The sequence below is a fragment of the Pelecanus crispus genome, chromosome 5 (assembly GCF_030463565.1).
Source record: "Pelecanus crispus isolate bPelCri1 chromosome 5, bPelCri1.pri, whole genome shotgun sequence".
In the NCBI taxonomy this organism is placed as follows: domain Eukaryota; kingdom Metazoa; phylum Chordata; class Aves; order Pelecaniformes; family Pelecanidae; genus Pelecanus; species Pelecanus crispus.
Genome location: NC_134647.1, coordinates 36,045,302 through 36,063,754, shown reverse-complemented (window position 1 = coordinate 36,063,754; position 18,453 = coordinate 36,045,302). Strand labels below are relative to the sequence as shown.

Genomic DNA, 18,453 nt, shown 5'->3' with positions numbered 1-18,453 from the left:
AAAAGCTAATAGCTTTTAGGGTCACTGGTTGCTTCAGATGCATAATTAGATTTAGAGCGCAAATAACCTCTAGGTTAAGAACTGATGCATCACAGGTTGACTCGTGGACACTAAGCTATTTTATTTTCTCTGGAAACTAATATTTTGAAAGCATGCTTAGTGTGAGTTGTGTCCACTTCTGAAGAAAAGGAACAGTCGTTTCTGTAGCCTCAGAAAGCCTTAGCAGTCAAGGCTGGTGAAAGTCAGCCAGATTTACACCCAAAATGCTGCAAAACTCATTGCTGATCTTGACACCTCATCTGCAGAGGGGTTCAAGGCTTGTTGACATCTGTACTTCTGGAGTACCGAGAAACAGACAGTAGAATACCCACTGTAATAGTTCTTCATACCTCAAAGTCACCCTGTTCAAACACCAAAGAGAATGATTCTAGTTAATTTATCAATACACCTAATAATTAATTGCAGTAGTTCACTGTTGAATGAACTGTCCGTTTGCACGTCTCCATTGCTTTTTTTCCACAAGATTGCTTCAGCAGATGCTGGAACTGTCACTTATTTTGTGATTATTTAGAAATAGCCATGAGTGAACAGAGCTGTACTTCTTGCCTATTCAAATGCAGAAGTTGGCCTGTCCCCAGACTTCTTCCTTTGGATCTCGTCAGGGCTTTTATAAACCAAACAGGAGAGAGAATTGGCACTTTAGTGTTTCCAGAGCTTGTTAACATCTTATTTTTATGGATGCTAGACATGCATTTCAAGGGAGAGTTATGGTCTTACTACTTGCAGGGGAAGGCCGTATAGAGAAGCAGATGCAGTTGCATTAGTAATGTACCGAGTAGTTCTTTGCCATGTGTCTTGGTATTGAATCAATGTATAGATATCTACTTGCTTTAGGTAACGTTGTTGGGATGAAGCTACAGTGCAAGCACACGGCTAACTTGGGTCAATTAAAACGGATAACTAAGGTTCTTAATGACATTTTGGCTGAATTACATAGGTACAGTGTTGTTTTGAAATCAACTTGCCATGTAAAGCTTCTAGTTAGTGCCTTCTGTAACCTGCTATTTCCTAATGTTTTTGAATTATTAGTCACTAAATTTGTAAGTGGAGGTGGGATCATTTGGTTAAGTTTGTCTGTCTAGTACTTCACATTATAATACCCTGCTTTGTCTTGCTGTAACTTTAACAAAATGTAACTGCCTGGACTGAACTGTCCAAGCCTAGTCTCAGGCTGATTTCTTTTTTAAGACATTTAGCCAAAAGAGCTCATTCACATCCAAGAACGAGTCAATTCGATAATCTCTGTGATTAGAAAAGAAACCACCCAAAAAAACCTGCAGAAAACCCACCAAAACACCAATGAACAACCACAAAACCCAAACCTAGACTCTACAGAATTGAGGAAAAGCTACCTAAAACTGTGAATGGATTTGGCCTTTAGTTGTTCCTTTGAAATCTGCTTATATTTAGCAAAACAGTACATCTGTGAAAACTTTCAGTTCACATATGCCTAGTGGTGATGACTTCTGTGTCAGCTGTTAAAACTCCCCAAAGGCTCCATTTGAGCCTATTGGAAGGTTTCCTCCCCCACTGAAACCGCAGCGTTCAGCAGAAGCGGGATGCGTTGGATCTGGTTCACAGGCAGGAGGGCAATACTGCAAGGGGGGCTGTTGTCCCTGCAAAAGGGGCCATGGGGCAGACCATGGAGCGGGCTGGGGATGGATCTGGGCTGGGCTGGGGTGGGATGGGAGATGCTGTGAAAAATGGGAAGAGAAGCACTACTTCACCACAGTGTACTGGAACTGGGTAAGAGGTAGGGGTAAAGAGACGGGCTTGTGTTGGAAGCCGAGGAGCTGGGCAATGGAGCCAAGAGGAAGAGCCAAAGAAAAATCGAGATGAGGGACTGCCCCACTACAGGTGTGCACGTACATCTTGGGGCACTTGAATACTGTCTTGGAAAGCTGGATTCTACCTGTGTCATTCCTGTGGGGTTCTTAAGATGCCAGGCAAGGAAATGAGGCTGTTTATTTCTCAGAAATTATCCCTTGTTGCATATTTCTGGCTCTCTGGGTACCCAGCTTAACAGTGAGAGTTGAGTTCTTGACACACAAAGCACTCAACAGATGCTGCTGAAGTCTTTAGGACCTCAGCCTTGGAAATACAAAGATGTAATCATAAGAACTGAATGAATTATTGACATCTCAAATTGATTGTCAGTAAACACGTTAATTATGAATCATTCAGCAGCTAAAGTCAACAAGATCAAAGCACAGCGCATGTACCTTGAGTAGCCACTTGTACGTGAGGCCAATATTAAAAACATGGGAGCTAGGACTGCTCTACAACAATTTCAAGTTTATCGAAATATGAAGGACACATACTGCATAAAACTTCCATGGAATAAAATTTATCTGAACGTCAAGGTGGAATGCTGGTTGGAGTAGATGCTTTTGGGAATTCATATTATTTCTTTTCTTGGTTTTGGTTTATTTTTGTTTTCATAGATACCAACAAAAAAAATTCCATCACTTGTGCACTGCATTTGTGCAGGGTACAGTTATTACTAGGCAGCCAATGATGTCACTTTTATGGGGGTAACTGAATTTGTATGACTTCTAGTTTAGCTCTTGTGAGTAAAAATAATCATGCAGGTGGTGTACCAGGACTTTGGTGCAGACTGGGACTATATTCTGTTTGCTCTCATGCTGCCACATCTCTGCGGCTGTTGCTATATGAACTGACTCAATTAAAGCTAGTGAAGGTCTAACTACACAGTATACAATGGAAGTGCATTTGAAGTCTCTGAACAGTTTATGAGGCTTTTGGTATGCCTCATGCAGAGAGATACTATTGATAGTTCAAATGAGCAGGGACTATCTGGTGCCTGAATGTCATGAGTTAAAAGTCAAAGGGCAAAACACTGGTCTCCCTTAAAGCCAGCCGAAGTTTTGCTGTTAACTTCAACAAACCTAGGACTTCTCCCATAATTCTGTAACCTTGATTTTTGGAGAAGAAGGAATTGCGTTGTGCTTTTACTTCTTGTGGTTCCACCAAGACTCCGTATTCTAAGTGTTTTTAAATTTTCTTTTATTTACTCTGATTGTGTTTTGTGGGAAACTAAATTTAAAGTGTATTTAAGGGCCCCAGAGACCTGCTCTGATGAACTACATCAGGAGAAGCTGAACATCTGCTTGATGCTTGGACACAGCTTTAGCAGAACTCCTAATAGTTCAAAAGCAATTGTAGAAAATCTGTTTGCTTTTAAGTTTCAAAACTCATTGCTCAAACTTTAAATTTTAATGTCCTTCCATACAAATAAAACAAAGTAGAAAACTCAATACAAAATATTTACCACCTGGGCACAAAATGTATAAAAGGAGAAGGGAAAGAAAATCAAGCATTTTTCCAATTTTAGGGTGGTTTTACACAAAGGAAACTGAATTCTGGAATATAACAAAAATGTGTATCATACCAACATGAAGATGTTTTAACAGTGATTGTATTGGCTTAACAAATGCCTGTTTTATCAGTTGTATTTCACATGTGAAATGAAATGGACTTTATAGTAAATAGATTTTTTTTTTTAATTTCAATTAACAATTTTTTTATCATAAGGAAAACGTACAGAATTTGTGTGGAAATCCATGTACTATGTTTACTCAAATAAGATCATACTTGGCTGCAAACTTTTAAATATAATAGAATGCATTTAATAGCAATCTTTTTGTGGTATCATCATTATTTATGGACATAACATTCAAAGTATGGAAATTCAGTTGTGGATCAAAATGACCATAAAAACAGTAACTCAAAGAACCTTATAAACATGTCAACACCCATCATTTATCACAGATGGCTCATACCAATGTAAAAAACATATAAAATGTAGTATAATTCTCAACATATGGTTTACTTTGTTGCATTGTTCCTACATATTATTTGTGTTAAAATCCAGGAAATTCTATTATGAAGAGAATATTGGGTTTTGTTTATTAAACTAAAGTACAGGTTAAAGTAATTCTTTTCTTGCGATGAACATATACCAACAGTGATTAAAAAATAAACATTTATTTACAAAATATTGATGCATACATTTTACACAAGTCAGTTATATCAAAGTGGTTTTTTAAACAATATCTGTAGCAACCAACTATTTGCATTGGTTTATCATAGTGCAAATGGTAATGTTGCAAAGGCAGGTTATAATGTGGGATGACAATTTGAATGTTACGCTTCTCTGCTGCCTTTTGTTTTACTACATCTAGAAAACTATTCCCTTTCATTTAAAAAACATCTATTTCTTGCGAATGTTGAATAGTGTACCTGAGGATAGGGCAAATTTGTTATTATTCTAAATTCCTTCACTTAGATAACTATCTCTCTATTTACTTAGCCTGCTTACGTAGCACCATTGCCATTGATTACTATCATACTAATGAGAAAAAGGAATGGAAACACGCTAAATACACTAAGCCATCCCTAATTTCAGGATTTGTCCATTTATGTGGAATTTCTTCTGATTCTGCACTATATATTCAAGTGTTTAAGGATGATTCTGGTGGTATTGTGTAGTGGTGTATATGTTTACCAGTATATATTTTCCTGTAAATACAATATTAAGTGAAGCTGTGAAGAAATGGCCTTAAAAGCCCACTCCTTCCGTCCTCAGATGAGAAGGAGCTTGCTTTTGATTACCAACGTGTATTGAAACCTGCATATAAATTTGCATCTGAATGACTGAATATTGGTTCCCTCGCAATGTAAGAACTCCGTGTATTAAATCCGGTGATTTTGATTGTAGCTTTTCTTTTTCACTGGCTCAAAGCCAGCCATTAGGTAACTATATCGTCCTTTAGTTCATGTTCTGTAGCTGGTGCTGCACTAAATCTGTACGATAGCCTATCATACAGCATATAGGATGTCGGCAATGCCTAGCGTACGTAACTTCACAGTTTCAAAGACTGGTGAGGGGGTATAACTTTTTTTTTTGGTAGCTTCCATAATTTATGAAGCGGCGGATCTCACGACGATCTCATGAGCACCCGCAGCGATCTACAACCATGGCCGGTATCTTGCCGTATATTATTTGTTCTTTCCCATTGAAGTACAGCATGTTTATGGGGGACATCTTGGTGGGCGTGCAGCAAGGGCCTGCCGAACCTCTGGGGTTTGCTTGGTGTACGAGGTGAGTGTGCGGGTATTTTTGTAAAAATACAAATTCGCATTCTCCGGAGCAGTAATTGGCTTTGTATCTTTTAGGTGCGATAATCCAGTCCCATCCAAAAGCTTCAAAATCCACTGTCAGTGGGTAGCGACAACATCGGGATTCTGTCGAGTGCTCGTCGCAGTCAAGGCCAAAATCTCTGCGGGACCGTTTCGGTGTGTCTGTAACTCTGACCTCTAAAAATGGGTTCTGTGAGGAGAGGAGAAGGAATCGGAAGCATTACTGAGGTAGACCTAAGTTCAGTAAAAACATGCAAATAGATAATATCTCAGACAGATGTATCAAATTAATGTCCTCAAATAATGTTTGCAAACAACACTTTGTCCTCCTGCAAATCTCTGCTACAGTTGATCTCTGCTCAAGGATTATTCCTCTTTTTCATGCTAAGGACCAGCATTTCCCTGCTGTTTCTCTATAGAGCTTTAATTTCTGTGTATCTCTTTCTGAAATCACCATCAACTCTGTGCTAGCATCATTTCGGTTAACTGCTAAAAGGTTTCAGAAATTTGGAGGATGCTAGATTTTTACTTTTGATGTGGGTTTTTTTGTTTCTTTTAAACCCCATAATACTTTTTTTCTATGGAAGAACTCCCAAAAGGAAACAAAGAACTCCAAAAACTTTTCAAGGGCAGGACCAACTGGTGTTGGTCTCCCTTTTGTGAGTCCTTCTGAAATTCCCTTCATTAAAGTCATATTCAGTTCAGGCTTTCTGGATATCAAGGAAGGCTTCTTGTCCAGACCAAGGAGGAGAAAAATCACTCCGTAACTGCTATCATTCTTGAATGGCTGCAATGGCAGTAGAAATGAGTGTTTCACCTGCTGGTACAGGTTACTTGTACTTCACAGCTTTCCCCTCTGCCAGAGGGCTGAATTTGCTGTACTGAATTTGGAGGAGCAGCTAATATTTTGACTCCCGAAAGAGCCCTGAGGCCAGGAATGTACTTCTGGCAGATCTCTGAGCCACGTGCTTCCTACCAAAGGTGTGTTTCCACAGTCACCAACTGAGAATAGAAGGAAATTGCAACCTTCACAATCACGAGTTTGAAAAAGTTCCTGAAGTTTCCTCCATTCCCCGCACTGATTTCAGCCCTGCGTGTTGGTTTGGCACTGACCGGGCTGTCCCATGAATGCTGTTCCTTAGGAGTAAATAACAGCCCTGCTAACTGTGTTACGTGGATTTGTCCCTTCCAAGATACCCGCCTTTACGGCTGCAAGTTGTCCAGCTGCTGGAGACGCTCCTCCCAAAGGTAAATGATATGGGGAGGGGCTTGGTGGGAGGAGCATCCCCATACTGGGAGCTGCCAGAGAGGAGCCGGAGAGAAGTTGCCTCTCCCATTATCAGCCATGCATCTAACCCTGCCCTGCTGCTGAATCGGTTTGTTTTTACAGATGATGATAACCATGGGTTATCCACATGTGTGAAAACAGAGCGTTGGGTATTTGAATGAATGGAGGTGGTGAGGACATTCCTTATCATGATAGCCAGCTGGCCTGTTTCAACTATGGGAGATCCACATCTGTACCGGATCTGCAATTAAGATACCACAGCATTTTTTCCTTTAAGTCCTTTTAACTGCATTATACTGCTATGAAGTTTAACATTACATAGCTACATAGATACGGTTGGACTCGATGATCTTAAAGGTCTTTTCCAACTTAAATGATTCTATGATAAACAGATTGATCGACTGCACAGAAGTAAAAATAAAATAATATTCTTTATCCTTTATTCAAAAGGAGGGATTTCTTGGTTGTGATTGTTTCAGCTGCGGTAGGTTCACAAATTTTTATAGGTTTTTTTAATAGGATTAGTGATTTACAGAAACAAATCATGAGGAAAATGCTGTAGTTTAACTGGTACACTTCAGATTTAATTTGTTCATCTATACTTACAAAAAGAAACCAGATAGTTATTTTATGCTCTTTCTCATCATTATGACCCATTTATTGTATCAAGCAGAAGTTCTCTAGTCAAACATTTCTAATAGGTGGGATGATGCACTCTATCAAATACTAAAAGGTACACAACATTATGAATGTGAGAACAGATCTTCATAAACATAGATAATTCTTGCTGTTGTTAATAGAAAACATATGCATACAGAACAGGGAGAAACTCCCTCACAGTTTGAATGCAAAAAACTTTCTCAGCACTATCAGAGGCAGCTTTCCTGTCAATGAAATAATCCAATGACTATTCTTTTTAGCTTTACCACTTATTAAACAGTATTTGCTCTCAAATTTGAAAACGATGTTACTTTTGATAGTTCCATCCGTCAGTAATTACCAAAACATTTTCCAGATAACGCCTCTCAACATCTTACTGAAGTACTGCAATATGTCTCAATTTTTCAAATAGGGAAATGGAGGCACAGGAATGCTATTGATTTTGACATGATAAGAGAGCAAAGAATGAAAAAATTGGCTGTACAGAACCTGTATCTTCCATTCCCTAAACAATGCTTCCATTTTATCCTTAAAACACAACTTAAATGCTTTCCAATAAAATGCAAGATATTTAAATGGGATTTTTCTAAAGAAACTTACCAATCCATCTTCACCTGGTCCTGGGAAAGTTACAGCAAGATCTCGTCCATTCTCATCAAAAGCTTTTATTTCGATGCCTAAATTGGATTCGGGCTGTTTGAGCCAATTTTGCAACACTGTCTTCACATCAATACTCTGCCAAATACCAGTGCCTGGGTTCATGTCAAGTTTCAAAGATCGAATTCCAGTATATCTTGTACCGTCTTTCATGGGTTTAATAAGTCTCAGGATCTGCACAAACACTGTTGTAGGTTTTTGGACTTGCCTCAAGTATATCCACAATTGTGCCTTTACTACTTTGTTATATTGTATTTTAGAGCTAAACTTAAAGAAGCAACATTTTGGTTTTCCCTCCATTTGTACAAGAAAATCAGCTATAAATGAATGGAAAGAACAGATTACTGAACAGGGAACAAAAAGAAATATGCATATATAAACCCAATTCTTTTTTCCAGACCGTGTAGGAAGTCTTACAATGTTATAAACGGTATCAGTAACAAAGTGGATTTAACTTAATTCATTATCTGTGGTTCATGCTCTACAGCAAATTTTATGGATGTCAATAAAATCATTATGCTATCACCTAAAAGTAACATCGTGTGACAAGGAACCGATGACTGTTTTGTAAACAGGCTAAAATGAGATTTGGCTAATCATTTTCTAAATAATTCTAGTTGGTGCCTTGTGCTCCATAGGCTAAGCAGAGTGGAGGTGTGCTCAGGGTGAAACTCGGAAATGATGGGCAATCACGAGAAGATGCGCACTGCGGAGGACCTTTGCGGTCCTTGGCATGCTTGGGGCTCTGATCAGTGGTACCAGTGCTGTGGGCTGACCTGTACAGCTGCAAAAAAGCCTCTTTCCCCCGAACAAAAACTACCTGGGGAGAGGGTACAGCCTATTCCACTTCACAGTGACTACTTCCAACTCACTTCTGCTACTCGTCTCCTGAGGACCTTTGTAAAGCATGCAGAAGAGCAACTTTGCATAAGCTGACTCAACACGTATGTGGTGATCCAGCTATTTCTAATTTACTAAATAGCCTTAGTATGCTACACATCGTACAAACAGAGACAACCATGGGCAAACTACATGAAGACTTTAATGTCTTTTCTAAATAGAAAACCAAGTAATTAAGAGATTAATCTAAGGATCATTTTGTTTTCATTTGAACAGTATTACAGAAAATTCATGTGCAGGGCAGTGTTCCTCCTTCCTGTAGCCTACGATGCAGCTGTCATACCTAGTCATGGCAGTATCTTTCCATGCCAGGATAAAATGGGTAATACTAATCTTAAATGGTGCAGGGCTTTGACATTCATAAATCTTACCACTTAAGATACCTGTCTCTTTAGTGCATTGAAAATAGTTTAAGGGATTTTTATAAAAAGTAAGAAATGAACTCAGATCAATGAAGTACAATGACTTTTCTTCAGTCATTGTAATTATATAACAGTTTAATTAAAAATAGTGATAAAGCCTTGGACATAATAGGCTGGAATAAAACTGCTGGCAGAGCTCAACTTTGTGATAAGGCTGCAGTAATATATTGCTATTAAGTACACATCTTATTAACCAATAAGTTGAAAAATTTTACAGATAAAGTTACTTTTGCATCGAGGCGTACACTTTTAGCTGGCTAGAGCAGCTGATTTTATTCTAGTATGTGTATTGTAACGATATCTGTAACTGCTAACATGCCTTGTATGTCCTGTCATCTTTTTCCTTTTTGACATCATATTCGTGTTATTTAAAAAAACAGCTGCCATAGCCAAATACTTTAGCTGATGAAGAACATAAGATACTATAGTATTAGCCGTGCAAAAGATACTTGATAGGAGCCATAGCAGATGTTTAGCACTCGGAAGATAACTCAGAATCTGCTCATTCAGTAAATGCCTTCATTCTTCCTTGGCACGACTACTGGAGCCGATTGCTATAGCATGAACATTTTAACATTTAAATCTGTTACACGCATATTTGCTTTAAATATATAGTTTTAACTCGGAGGTGGGTGGTGCTAGTTTATGGGATCAGCAAACAAGCAAGAATTTAACTCTATACTTGCACTTGCTATAACATGTTGCACTTAGGTAGGTCTAGTGCTCTGAACTGTACTTCTGCTGATTTCTATTGCTCCTAAAAATACTGGCCAGTGAAACCTCCCTCAGAAAAATATAGTCATCTCGTTATCTGCATTTGTACTTTATATTTGTGATAGGAAATGCCCTGAGCACTGCAGATAACGAAGTCAACTAAGCTGCAGATCTCCCTTTGCTTTCTAAGGCAATGGGCAAATCCTAAATGCTACAGGGCATACACGTTATTAGGAGCTGAAAACTGAACAGTAAAACAAAGGATCGCAACACGGTCATCTGAACCTGGCTCAAATTCTTTAGAAATAATGCTCTCCTCCCTCCCTCTAGCAGACTTCAGCCAGCAGCCTGTTGGGAGAGCCCGAGGAGGAGTTGCGTGGCTCTACAGCAGGGAGACAACTCTCTCGGAGGAGCAGTGGGAGGCGAAAGCAGCAGGGTTACTTACACTCCGTAGGCATTGTGATAATCGTTTCGGTGGTGGCATGATAGTCATCGTCTTCCAAAGAGCCATCGCTACTGTCGTCTCTCTGGACATCATACTGATCAATCAGTTCCTGTAGCGGAGGAGCTTTGGGTAAAAGTTGTTTAATAACATCCCTGCTAATGTTAGGAGCTTGTTCCAGACGCAGTTTGCTGAGGATTTGAATTTTTATGGCTTCTATTCTGGAAGATTTTGTATTCTGTCTCCATGTACAAGCATTGCACAGTCCATCTTTTTCGGCGTTCTCTGTGGGCTGACTACCATCATCAAGAGCCACCGGATCAACTGAAATCAGCATGAACAGGTAAATATAAACATAGATCGCTAGCTTTTGCATGGTCTCACATTCAGTGCAGCTTCCCCCCCCCCCCTTTTTTTTTTTTCCTTTCCCCTTTCCCTTGTCCTTTTAGTACTAAACAGATCCGTGAAAGCAAATGCAATCTGAGAGACAGCTTGCCACACTGGTGTACCTTATATATTCCAAGGGGGCTTTTTATACTCCAACTTTGATTAGGCTCATGTCGTCAAACCCGACGATTGGTTGCTGTCCCAACAATGAATCTGGCTGTCAGAGGGTAAAGCCCTGTCGATCACAAGTCACTAGACAGCGTTTAGTTACAGCCAAGGGTGAACTGATTTATCTGGACGCGTCATAGAGGATATGTCTTTGCATACTGAAAGGATATATTTCCAAGTATTGTGGGCAGCAGTACTGAAAGACAGCACTGTCATTCTTAAATATATACCAACCGTGTACTTGTACTGTGAATCAAGACAGACCTCTCTCTAAACTTGCTTTAAGGCTTCTGCCAGTTTTTTGACTTGAAAGTTTGTGCTATTTAAAAGAAAATCCCAGGGGATTACCATTAGCAGTCAGGGAAAAAATACTTTAGAAATGCATTGCAAACAGTGCTAACTTGTGTGGCTCAACAACTAAAATACATTGAGCAGTGCATATTTCAGAAAACCTTAGTGGGTTTTCCTGCTAGGTACTAGTTAAAGCAGTCATAAAGATTTTGTGCATATATGACTCTCTGTAAATGCATATCTTATCTGTTTGTCCCTTTAGTATATATCCAGTCAACAGAACAGATCCTTTACTGAATTAACAGTCAGTTATGAAAAATGAGTCTGTCCCTTCTTCATACTATCACTAGGTCAGCAGAATCCTGGGCAGTAAATTAAATATTGAGAGAACTTTAGTAGCAGAGGTATTTTTAAGGAATATCTTTAGCTACTCACTCTAATATTATACAGAAATAATAAAGCTTGTTTTTTCCATTAGTAGTGAAAGTATTAAAAGACTTAAAACATTTAAATCTCTACTGTGAGTATACCTTTTCTTCCATGTCATCTTTTATTTCTGTTCAAAATGTCTCTGTATTATGCCAATGTATGTGATACCTTCCTGTGCAATGTTTTCTGCATAAGAGTGATACATCTAGGCATGATTTTGTACTTACAGGTTATGATTTATAAAAATCTTACAGCAATGTAGTTCACATTTGATGTGCTGCTAGCAAGAATTATGGAATTCATGCTTAGTTGGGGAGGTGGAGGGACTGAGGGGGTTACTGTTCAGCATAGGCTGCGTATTACAGCAAGCCGAAATCCTGGAATTTGTATGTGATGTGTATATTTGTAATCTGCGTATTACAGCAAACAGAAATCCTGGAATTTCATGCAATATGCCAAAGTTTGCCTAAGTTAGGACTGAATTGTCAGTTTCTCACTGAATTTCTCTTCTTTTTCCATTCTGAGTACACCTAAAAATGTGGCAAATAGGGTTTTTTTGCATATGCTTTTGTAGGAAAAATGTTGGTATATAGAAAGATGTGGGACAGAACTTTCAAAGAGCTTTTTGTTTTCCTGCCTGGTCATTAGTATTATTTTGTATCACCTCTCCAGGGCATGCAAATTCACCGCATAGCACAGAACTGAGCCTAATATTCAGCTCATGACCAGTGACGTAAATCATGAGTATTCAATTGAAATTGATTGTCCTACCCTGGTGTAAGGTTGATGCAAGCAATAGATGTGTCATGCTCGCACATTCCAGGCCTATGGCTTTAGGGTCAGACCCTGATACTCTGATTTCAGCCAAAATCCATGTTTAAAGCAAGCAGTTTGACTTCTTAGCTCCTGAGCATTTGTTTTTTACACAAGATACCGGCGCAGCTACCCTCAACGTGTGGTAACATAAATGGGCTTGTGGTTCACTGAAACTGGAAGTCAGGGTAGAGCTGAGTTTGCAGTGGAGACTGCCTGCCATGCCTATAACATATTTTAAACAGACTCTTAGTGCATTTCAAGTGCTGGAAATGTATTTTTATAGAAGATGCATAGGATGATTCGCAGTAAGAATCTTTTTGAAAAGCACTGACCCTGTTAGTGAATTTTTAGGGGGGGTTAGGTTGGGGTGGGGTTTTTTTGTTTACTGTTATGACAGTGAATATCATAATAAAACTATTTTTTATTATTTTTTTATTTAAAACCAGAGTGATGTAACCAGTTGGGTATAAAAAGGAATCTATCCCCAAGTGGAAACGTTGACAGGTACCACGTTTCACGCTAGAAGCAGTTTTAAAGAGAATGATGATCCATCAATAAACAGGTGGAAATAATGATGCAGTCATTAATATCAGAGTAATTAAATGCTCTGGCAGACCGTGGCTGTAAGCCACTCATGTTGGAGAGGGGACAAGAGAAGCGCTCAGCAAAGCGATGCCTCCAGCACCGTGACTCCTCTTTGGATGTGCTCTGCAGCAGCTTGCCCGGTGCTCAGCGGCCACATGGTACCTGGCCAGCTCCTTCTCCTCCAAGGTCTTCCCACTCTGACTGTGGCTTGCCATGAGCATGCAGAACTTCAATTTATTTTTTTCCAGTCTTCTGCAACGATTCCATTGATTTGCAACAAAAAGGGCCCCTTCAGCGTTTCTTTCTTTATGACTGCAGGACCAAAGTCCCCTCTTGTGTGCCTGAAACCCCAGTGAGCTCTGAGCAAGAGCTGAGCTTGCTCTCAGCCACCAAGGTGACACGTGGTGGCAAACAGATCCTACTGAGCACCATGCCTCTGCTCACTATTTAGTAGTAGAAGGCAGCAATTGCAGCTTAGAGCAGTGGCATAGGGACTGCCGACCAAGGATGACAAAAGTGCCCCAGAATTCACCAGCAGCTGCAAAACCGAGAGCAATATTTTTCCAATATTTCCCTCATAAAATGCACTTCATGTCCATGTACTCTGAATAACTCTAGGCTGTTAGTAGAATACCTTTCTCTTCACCTTTTGTTGTTGCCATCTGTTTCTTTTCTATGAGACTGCAAGAATTTGGAAGAGACCTTAAACAGTTGCACTTGATGAGGAGCTATTGAAGTATCTAATTTCTTTAATAATAATAATACAATATGCAAATTGTTTTTCTTTTTTACTTTCATTGTAGTGTTTTTGGAAAGTGATGACTACAGAAGTAGGTGACAGAGGTGGGAAAAGTAAGTGACCAGGTAAAAGTTGTTCCAAAAATTTATTTGGCAAAAAAATAATTTAAAAAAAAAAAATAAACCCACCAAGACATTACCACCAGCAAAACTAAAGAAGAGTTAAAAATGAAATGCACATCTTACTGAACTTTATGGCATTTTAATATTATCTTTGGGATTTGTGTCATTCTACCCGCTGTGCCTGCCAATAGTGAATAGTATTCCCAATCCTAACTATTCAAAGATCATGGCTCAGGCCCCCAAAATCAAGCAATGTAAGAATGTGTTCCTTTCTAAAGGAAAAAGGCACACATCTGTCTACCTGTCAACTTCTCCTCTCCTATCCCCCTTCCAACAGGAGCTTTTGTACTCATTGGAAAAACCTAAAAAAAAGAAGGAAAAAAAAAAAAACCCAAAACCTACCCCCAACAAATTTGTCCGATATAGAGGTTTCAAAGACACTGTGTTACTGTGAGTTTTATGGAAAAACAGTGACTGTGTGGAGGAAAAGGAGATTACTAATGCCCTCCCTGAGGAGAAGGCAAACAGAGCCCAACCATTACCCATCCTTTTTGGCAGCCCTTAATTAGCCAATCAGTTTGTGCTTCTCCGGCATTAGTCAGCACGCTGATAGCTCTGGACCATCTACAGTGTGTCATCCCTTGCCGGGCCAGCAACACAGAAAAAATAGATAGGAAGCAGGATGGGATTTGAGCTTGTTTTGGAGGTGGACCAAGCAGACATGGAAGGGAACCAGGACATTTCTGAGAAAAGGGAGAGTTACAGGGGTATGAAGGAGCTGCTCTCATGGCAGGGAAGGAGAGGGACGTGGGTTATAACCCTGCCAGAAATGGGACGACTTCATCCTTTTGTAGGCTAGATTTCCAAACACTTCCTTACAGCCTGCAGGACCAGAAATTCACTCTTTTTTTTTCTGTTGTTTAAGTTAAATTCAATAGTTCCCATAATTGATCACCTCAGAAGGTAGAACTTGAAGAAAAAATCTGGTGGTGTGCAATGCACTGTAAACCTGTGATTGCTGTTTACTTTGATGTCAAGTCCTACCTCTAAACCAGCTGGCTTCTCTCCCTGGTTTGTCTTATAAGAAGATATAACATTCCTTCTGAGCTGCTGAGGAAGATACTCTTTGAGTCACCTTGTCTCTCACTTTTGTCACCACAAAGCCTAATTTCTAGAATAGCATATTGAAATGGAGAGAAAATTCCATTTTAAATATTGCTGGACCAGATTAATCTCTCACTTAGCTGCAATAAGCTGGGACTAATGTTTGTGAAGTAATTTTGGTCAGAACAGTTCAATTTGAATGGAAAAATTCAGACATATAATTAAATGCAATGGGGTTAGGGTGTTTTAAGTGCTTAACTATGAGGCTAGCTGTCTTAACTCACCGGGTGCTTGTTCTTAGCCACCTGAATCACCAGATAAATGCATTACTTTGAACCTCAAAGCAGGTATAAGGTCATGTCTGTGAAACACCTAGAAAGAAATCTTGCAATTACAAAAAGCCTAGGAAAACATCATCCCAATCACATTATGTGAACTAAAGCTGCAGCTACTATAAGGCAAAAGTAACCACTTTTAAAATTCAACTTATTACCATGAACTAAAATATGAAAGCTGTAACTAGTATGAATTCTTGCTCTGTAACAAATGTCCTGAAACAGTTTGTCCTCTGCTATACATTTTTTTTTTTCCTCCTACAAAAGTGGTCATATATGACCTTCTAAACATCGTGCTGTATCAGCTACTGGAAGTCAATTTTATTTCGTTATTTTGATGGTATGGATATTTAATTCCTTCATCTTACCAAAAAAGAAATAAGTTCATCTTGTTTTCACCAGTTTTGAGTTCCAGGTATCAGAAAGCATATTTCACATAGGAGAGGAGCATGCAAGGTGCAGAGTACGGTTCCACTGGGACACTGGCATCTGGGTGGGGTATGCCACAACTCCTTCTCAACCTCTGCTGTCAGCTTGTTTTCCCAGGAAAACCACGATGTTCAGGGATTTTGGGTGGTGTCCCCCAAGGAGGGTCTGTGTCTGCAGTTTGAGTATTAGGACAAAACGTCATTCTGTCTGGCAGATGATTTCCTCAACTCAGGATCTATGGGAGACAGTAGTGAGTCCTACCTGCTAAGGAGTTTCTCCCAAGCCATGGTATGTAAGCACGCAATGGATAAAATGGGGGGAAATGGGTAAAACTGGTGGCAAATGGGTGCTGTGGCTATTTTGGCCCATGATGCACCTCTCAGCTTGCCCAAGAGATGCTGCTGAATGTAGGCTTCAAGAAAGTCATACGGGATCCCCTTCAGCTTCTGACTTCCTCTTGCCCTTCTGGCCGTTTCCTTCCTGCCTGCAGCTTTTGTGTTGCTGTGCGTAACTGCAAGGGTGGAATGAGCCAAAAATGCCCCATCACTTTTTTCTCTCCTACATGTTCCAGTACAGGTTGCTCCAGAACCAACCAGATACTCTAATGGAAATGAACTTGAGAGACAGATAGGGGAATATATTCCCATTAGGCTCATTAAAAACATTTAAGGAAGGATGCAATTACACTGAAAGCTGCCAGTTTTTCCAAGTTCTTTTGTATTCAGGATTTTATTCTGCAGCCTTTGCTATGGTGTCTGTATATCTTACAATAAATCTTATAACAGAGCCCTGTTAAATACCTGTTTAATTTTAAGGGCTCTACCCTTGTTACAGGATGCTACCTTTTCTTTAGAGTTGTAGCTTTTATGCTTTTACCCAGAATTCCTGACATTCATCCTGACATTCATCTTCAATGTCTTTTAAAATAGCTGCATCAGCCACCGCATCACTGATGGGAAACCTTGAATTCCTCTGTGGAGCTGTTACTCTATTGGAGAGGTTTCGCTTCTGCATTTGCACAATCAAAGTGCTTGAAATACCAAAATACTTCATCTTGGTATTACTAGCTACAAGAATGCTTGTGTTCTCTCGAAGGCACAATTCTTTGAAGGGGATTTTCGGCCCCGGAGGTCAGTGATTTGGTATGAGTGGCCTGTCCTCTGCTGGGTTGTTCGGGAACGGCATCCACTGGGAAACGAGGGCCACAGCTCGGAAGAGTCTTTTTTTTGTTCTTTGTTTTTTTTCCCTTTTTTTTTTTCTTTTTCTTTTTTTTCTTTTTCTTTTTACTTTTTTTTTTTTTTTAAAATACATGATGGGTTAAAAGCTACCAGATATTCTTGATAAAACCAGAAAAATGCAGTTTTGCAAAATGCAGTGAATTTGACTCTGCTTAATCTTACCCAGTGCTGTAATGGACTGAATTAATTAACCTTTTGATCAGAAGATAGCTATAAGTGGGATAGATTTGGCTCCTTGTCTCAAATTCTCCCTTTGCTGCCCTCCCTATGGCCTGTGTGCCTCCTTTGCTTTGGTCCCACTCCATGGTTTTGCCTCTACTGAATACAGATACAGGCTGAAGGGGAACAACCTGTAACACCTGGTACCTGCTTGTTTATAAGCAATAAGTAAAATCACAGCAATATAATGATATACAGGGGTAAGAATAGCTTTTTTCTTCTTCTGATTTTTGTAAGCAAGGAGCTGGCTTTGAAGTAAAGTCTTCTAAAACTCAGCATTTGGGACAGTGAATTCATAAATACATTGAATTCTAATGGTTAAAATAAAACCAGTTTTCTGGGATTGCAAGCCTGGCACGTCATTCCAGCAGTGTGCATCTGCAGTAGCAACACATTTGCTGAACTCCTTTTAAGGTGGGACATAATCAGTCACACTGTAATACTTCTGATAATAAATAGTGTAATTATTTCACAGTGAAATAGATATTCAAAATGTACAGCAGTGTTCTCTCCTGGTTGCTGCCATACCTGCCAGGATCAGCCAACCGTACTCACACTGTGCATCGATTTCTGCACACACTGCAAAGGTGTTACTCTTAGTTTTTTATATATAGTGTTTAGATCCATGTTTAAGTGTTATAAACACAAATATTTCAAAAGTCAAAACAGGCCCAGAAATTGTAAGACATTTCTTGTAAATAAATATTGTGTACTCTGTATAAGCATAAGAATTTTTAGTTGTGCTGAATTATTTAGATGTTTTTAGGAATCTACTTTAAACCTGAAGCAAAAAGGAAGATTATCTTTCAGACTGAGAGTGGCAGATTGCCTCCCTTTCTCCTGGTATGTATTTTAAACAATAAGAAACATAACAACGTGATTTTGCCCATGGAACTTCTTTCAAAAATGTTCAGTAATGAAAACACAGTAAGGAGCAGTAATATCAACTTTTTCCTTTACAAGGTGCTAGTTTATACCTCATAGCGACACAGGACTGATGGAGGGGCTAATGATTTTTCCTGCTTAGAAAGCTCATTTGGGAATACATGGGTCACAATTCTTGCCCAAAGTTGTGCACTGTAGTCAATCTCCTGTCATTGCTCCAGGCAAGCAGAAAGAATAAGATGAAATTATGGTACAGCTTCTCCTTTCTTTTCTGACCTATGGTCAGTTTTAGGCTCATTTGAGGCAAGAGCCTCTATGATGGAACGGAAAGCGGTGGTAACATTCTCAAAGGAAGCCAAGAACGACATTAAGATCCACAGTCATTCAAGAAGGCCTTTGA

The 18,453-nt window shown here is 39.4% G+C and overlaps 1 protein-coding gene across 1 annotated transcript; it reads right to left on the bottom strand.

Annotated features, from left to right (window-relative positions):
• Positions 1-5,032: 5,032 nt before the first annotated feature.
• Positions 5,033-10,682, bottom strand: MSTN (myostatin). Its single transcript, XM_009483870.2, has 3 exons — positions 10,310-10,682; positions 7,772-8,145; positions 5,033-5,413 (listed from the first exon to the last, which is right to left on the bottom strand). Exons 1-3 carry the CDS (start codon positions 10,680-10,682, stop codon positions 5,033-5,035), a joined length of 1,128 nt encoding a protein of 375 aa, XP_009482145.1.
• Positions 10,683-18,453: the final 7,771 nt, after the last annotated feature.

What these genes read in the sequence shown, in the direction of transcription:
- MSTN (XM_009483870.2), bottom strand. Translation starts at nt 10,682, where the DNA reads ATGCAAAAGCTAGCGATCTATGTTTATATTTACCTGTTCATGCTGATT. An exon ending in TATCACAATGCCTACGGAGT is followed by an intron (nt 8,146 to 10,309) that starts GTAAGTAACCCT and finishes ATTCATTTATAG; the next exon opens with CTGATTTTCTTGTACAAATG. An exon ending in GACCAGGTGAAGATGGATTG is followed by an intron (nt 5,414 to 7,771) that starts GTAAGTTTCTTT and finishes CTCTCCTCACAG; the next exon opens with AACCCATTTTTAGAGGTCAG.